We start from the raw sequence: 6,083 nt of genomic DNA, 5'->3' as shown, positions 1-6,083 counted from the left end.
GAAATATAAAGCAGCAGTAAGTCAAGTAAAGAAAAAAAAAAGAGCAATGACAGTCAAAAGGGCATATCTGCGTTTACGTTATCTAATGTGTCTAATTCCGCTGGGGTCGATTCTACCTTTCATTCTTTCGGGGTCGATAAAATAAGTACTAGCAGAACACTGGCGTCGATGTAAACGACTCACCCTATGCCCTTAAAATTGCTGGCCTTGTGTCAGAATTTGAAACCATTATCTAATGTGCCCTCCCCGGCAGTGGCGTAGCAAGAGTTTGTGCCGCCAAGAGCAGCGCTCGATTTAGCTGCTCTCCACTGGTCTGTACTGGCCCCGTAGCCTATAAAGGCTTATACAGAAAACTCAAAATTGCCACCCGAATAAAAGCATAGCCCTATTCGGGAACCGCCCCCTAGCTTCGCTACAGCTTCCATTCTTTTTTAACACTGAAGGAGGATTTGAATGTGATTTCTAGAAAGTTGAGTGATGTCATAGGGGCTTCCTTGTTGCTCGCTAATGGCCTTTGTAGGGGGCGGATGCTGTGTAGGATGTTTAATGTGTAGCATCAACGCCGATTATGATTTATCAGTAGTTCTTTGATGAGGGTTGCGCTTGTCCTTTGTAGAATGTCATCAAGTGGCCGGGAGTTGAATATTTTTAGGTCTTGTTGGAATTAACCTTTGAATTAAAGGAAACAAATATAAAAGGGATATTCTGCGTCACTTGATTTGTTACTTATTATTATTTTTTTTGTTGTTACGGCTTAGCTGTATCACTTGGTTGCTTTAATTAAATGATGCGTTTTTTTTTTTTTGTATTTAGGGACTTTTAAAATATATTTGATAGGGAATACGTGTGTGTGTGTGTGTGTGTGTTTGTGGATGTGTGTGCGCGTGTGTGTATAAATTTATGTATGCACACAAACATACGCGTCCATACACACACATATATGCACATTCATGTGCGTTATGTATACTTATACACAAACAGGCACACACACACACCACACACACACACACACATATACATACAATAATATATATTCATATATTTATGTACATACATGCATATATATATATATATATATATATATATATATATATAATATAATATATATATATATGTAGATAGATAGATAGATAGATGTATACATACTTGTATATAGATTCATACTTACACACACATACGCATACATACGCAACACACACACACACACGCACACACACTCAATGTATAATACACCAACATTCACATTAATTTTAAAATTGTTACTGATTCTGATATTCGATTTCTTTTAAAACAGGTTTTACTTGTCCCACCCCAATTGGGATATATACCGACCCGACATCATGTGAGCATTTTTACTTGTGTGCTAACGGAAGGGGTTTTCGTCAGAAATGTCCATTTGGCTTGATATTCGACGGTGTTGTGTGTAACTGGAAAAAAGACAACAATTGTACTCCGACTTGGAAGAGTAGTTTGCGGGATGGAATCAATATTGATACGAAACCGAACGATCCTAGTCGTAGATCACGAGTTATATCAACGAAAAAGAGCTCGGAGAAGCTAGTTCCATCTACTAAAGATGAACATCAACGAAATCAGGATGGTGTTAGTTTGCCAACGAGTACGGAGGAAAATCGAATAATTGATGAGTTTGAGTGGAATAGAAAGCAGATGCGTAATAAATCAGATCAAAGCACTGGAATGGGGAATTTAACAGAAAATAAGCAGGGACAACAGCAGCATCAGCAGCAACGTAAAGGAAACTCTAATTCAGAACGGCCTAGAGGTGAAGAAAAAACAGTAATAGGAAAGGCAAAAGTTAAAAATGTAAAAAATGCAGAAGAGGAAGGGAAAGAGAATAATGAAAACGATGGAAATAAAGCAAGAGATAGATATTTAAAAGAATACCTTGCGAGAGAGGGAAAGCGACGAAAGTTTTTGAAAGAGCTGGAAAAGAAGAGATCAGAACTGTGGCAAAGACAGCAACAACTGAGAAGAAAACTACTGAGGCAGCATCAACTACGACAAAGGAAATTATTCATGATGAGACAGAAACAGCAGCAACGACAACTACAGCAATCACAAGAAAAGAAGCAAGATCAACAACGTCAAAACGGATCAATTCCACAACTTCAGCAGCACGAAGAACACAAACAACAAGATCAACAACAACAGCCACAACAAAAAGAAGAACAACAACAACTGCAAAAAGAACAACAATTGCTTGAAAATGAAGATCATCATCATCAGCAGCAGCATCAACAGGAAAAACAAGAACAAAGTACACCGAGAAATAGAAATCTGAAAGCAAATGAGATCAGGGATATCTGGAGTAAATCTGACCAAAGTAACACTTCAAAGTCAGCGTGGAAACCGAATTCCAGTAAAGGGAGTAGCCACACAGAAAAAGGTTTATATCCTTCTCTCTTTCATTCATCTGTCAGCAATCAGATTTTCCTCGTGAACCAACAAATTAAACCAAACTACACAAACGACAATATAGACGACGGCGGTATCGTGAAAGACAGCAAAAGCAGCAACAGTAATGCCAGCCGAAGCAACAATAATAACATTAATAGCAACAGTATTAACAAAGCAGTAAGTTCAGGAAACGCCAGATAGAAAGGGAAAAAAAGAAAATAAACTCGCATGCGCGCGCACACTCAAGGACACAGTCTCTCTCTCTCTCTCTCTCTCACATACACACGCACACACACACACACACACATGCATACACACACATACACACACATACACACAAACGCACACAATGTGAATTCAATATCCTACAATTAAGAAACGACATATCTTATCTGATTTACATCTTCTACAATTTCATCTGAGGAAGTGACATTTGTAAATAGTGGAAAATAAGGGCAACAACAACAACAACAACAAGCGGCAACATAAAGAACAACAGCTGCGCGGACTAAAGTTCCAGTTATTTTAACATTGAATACAACAATGCTTCGATTATAGCATAAATATACCAAAAATACGAACTCATGTTAGTACAATTCACAATTATTGTAGTAACTTATTTATTCCTGTGACCAGAAGAATGATTAAAAAAAGAAAGACAACAAATAATAATATTAAAAAACAAACTGTGAGCCATTAAACAGAAATATTAATTTGCTGTTTACACTCAATCTATGTAAATTTATAATATATTTTGTACATAACCAAAAATGGCATTCCAGTTCTTTCTGTACTGGAGAATGATTAACCAGCTCTTCGAGAATATTGTTTCCATAAAATAGCTTTGTCATTTTGCTGTTGTAATAAAATACTGAAAACATTTTATACAACCACTATTTTAAAACAATTGTTTCTTTTGTCTTTATACAATACGGCATCAGAATGTTATAGACCATACAGTTCTTTGAGTGAACTATTTGAAATATAATTCTGTAGAATATGAACCTAAATTGCAGTAAGTTTTCATTTGCATTCTGCAAAAATGGAATTTCATTTCGATTTTTCTCAAAGTTTCGGGATCCCTATTTATGCTCTTTCGAGCTTATTGCCTTTCACTTCTCTTTTTCTAAAAAATATTTATTCTATTTCTATTGTAGAATATATTTTAAATAACCTTACGATTAAACTCGAGCCTGGGGTTTTAATTCTCGAATTAATCCCTTCACTTTACTCAGAGCAACAGGAGTAAATTTTTGCTTTCAAACAAGAAATTAATTTTGTAAATTTTGACACAACAAACTTTTATACAAATTTTCTTGGTATCAATTATTTGATATTTGATCCAAATCCTTAAATGAATGCTTAGGTCTCACTATCTAATCTATTGATTCAGTGTGATTTAATTTGATTATCGAGGAAGATTATATGTTCTCAAAGTTTAGCTGTTTATCTTTCTTCTCTCATTAATTCTAATAAATGACAATACAGTTTCTTTGCTTGCCTGTTTTCTTCTTCATATTTTATAGTCATTGATATTAAGTACAATCTATAAACCAATTTTCTAATCTAAAGTTTAAATATTAGGATAATCAGACAGCCATATGGCATAAATAACTTTTTGATAACATATGAATCTGCATTCAATATCATTTTTCCTGTCTAAACCATTACGAATTATTTCCTGTAATGATCTCTCAATATAAGGACGGTAAAATATTACAAGTATATAATCGTGCCGAGCATATAGAAACGATGGAGCACCATGTAAAATGTCTTACAGTGTCTTAAGATATTCGCTATCTCTCTATGATCTCAAGTCAAATATCTCTAGAATTTAATTTGCCATTCGTCCCTTCGAGGCCAACAATACTCTGTCCAACAAAACTTTGTCTTATACACATCACATACATCTACATCAAACTAAACTGATTAGAAGTATTTATGAAGGTCATTATTATCTTAATTATATTTAAAACTAGCAGTATTATGAAAACCAGTTCAATTGGGTTTTTAAAATCCTTATCTTTTCTTGTTTTATTTTGAAGGAAAGCATCCTTGAAAGAAAAGTATTTTTATAAACTCTAGCATACTAATGCAACTGCTAAAACATGCAGCTGCAGTTTATTTCAAATAATCTTTAAAGCAAAAAAAAAAAAAATCATTAGGACTATGTTATCTTTAAGTCTCACAGAAACATCTGCTAAGTTATCTTTCGGAATATTTCATAATCTCCTACTTCCCACCCATATCTCGCCAGAATCAAGCTGTGTCAAATATTTCATCCATCGAAAACAGTATGATATTTTCGTTTCCTATAAAATAGTATTTTCTCTAAAACTGATAAAGTTTCAACGACAGTACGTTATATATGATTCATTTACAGTCTTACTTGCTGTTGTTGTTTTGCTTCAGGTCATTCGTAAACGAGCAGACCGATGATCAAAAAGAGTTATAGCTATGACCATTCTGTCTTTTTGTATATCAGAGACTACAGCATATAGAAAGTGTGTGTTTCCTTTCTTTAAGACGGTAGGACGTAATTTAAGAAAGACTTAGTTGAGTGTAGTGACTCTCCCAAGAGTTTATTGTCTTGTAGCGAAACTAAGCACATTAAGACACCAAATCTAGGATCTTATAACTAGAAAACTATCTATGTCGTCTAGTATGATTGTCCTTCAATTGGATGCCTGTGTTGTGGAGAATATTGGGAACTCACGTTTTGCTTACCTTTTATGTCAACACAAGAAAAATGGATACTTCCAATGCAAGGTCAGTAGTATTTGAACCTATTGCAGAAAGCTAACAATTAACTCATTTCAAATAGCATTCAAATGAGCAACTGGAAGGCCTCAGGACCAGATGGAGTTCAAGGCAACTGGATCAAAAGATTCGGTGAATGTCATGCACGAACAGCTGCGCAACTCAACACCTTGTTAAATGCCGACCAAGTAACATCAGAGTGGTTGACATTGGGTAGGACAGTGCTGTGCCTGAAAAACATCGAAAAAGGCAATATAGTAGACAATTACAGGCCGATATCCTGTTTGCCACTTATTTGGAAGTTATTGACTCGAATAATCAATGTATGAACATCTGGAAAAAATGGAGTCCTGCCACCTGGGCAGAAGGGCTGCAAGCGTACATGCAGAAGTACCAAGGATCAACTCCTGATATACAAGACTGTACTTAGAGATTGCAAGAGGAGGAAAAGTAACTTAGCCATGCCATGGATCGACTATCGTAAGACGTACGATATGATCCCACATTCTTGGATTATGGAGTGTATGAATCTATTTGGTATTGCATCGAATGTTGAGCGATTGCTTGGAAAAAGTATGGCGAATTTGAGGACGGACCTGACAGCATACAGAAGAAGTTTAGGGACAGTAGAAATTAGGAGGGGCATCTTGCAAGAGGACTGCCTGTCCCCATTGATCTTTGTACTGTGCTTGATATCACTAACACTAGCCGCCAACAAAAAGTCAACCATTTGTTATTCATGGATGACCTCAAACTTTATGGTAAAGATGAAGCCCAAGTCAGTTCCCTCGTTGATGCGGTTTATACCTTCAGTGCTGATATCAGAATGGAGTTCGGACTGAGAAAGTGTGGTGTGTTAGTCTTGAAGAGAGACAAAATCAAATGTATGGATGGGCTAACGATAC

At 35.8% G+C, this 6,083-nt stretch overlaps 1 protein-coding gene across 1 annotated transcript in view; it reads left to right on the top strand.

Annotated features, from left to right (window-relative positions):
• The window catches only part of LOC128247569 (putative uncharacterized protein DDB_G0274435), a 24,288-nt gene extending 20,389 nt beyond the window's left edge, over positions 1-3,899 (top strand). Inside the window, exon 3 of the mRNA XM_052967001.1 lies at positions 1,295-3,899. Coding sequence (XP_052822961.1) covers positions 1,295-2,619 — 1,325 coding nt within the window. The 3' untranslated portion in view covers positions 2,620-3,899. The remainder of the gene's footprint in view (positions 1-1,294) is intronic.
• Positions 3,900-6,083: the final 2,184 nt, after the last annotated feature.

This window comes from Octopus bimaculoides, chromosome 4 (genome assembly GCF_001194135.2).
Source record: "Octopus bimaculoides isolate UCB-OBI-ISO-001 chromosome 4, ASM119413v2, whole genome shotgun sequence".
NCBI classification, from domain to species: Eukaryota; Metazoa; Mollusca; class Cephalopoda; order Octopoda; family Octopodidae; genus Octopus; species Octopus bimaculoides.
The sequence above is the reverse complement of the archived record's forward strand: the minus strand, read 5'-3'. Positions and strand labels throughout refer to the sequence as shown.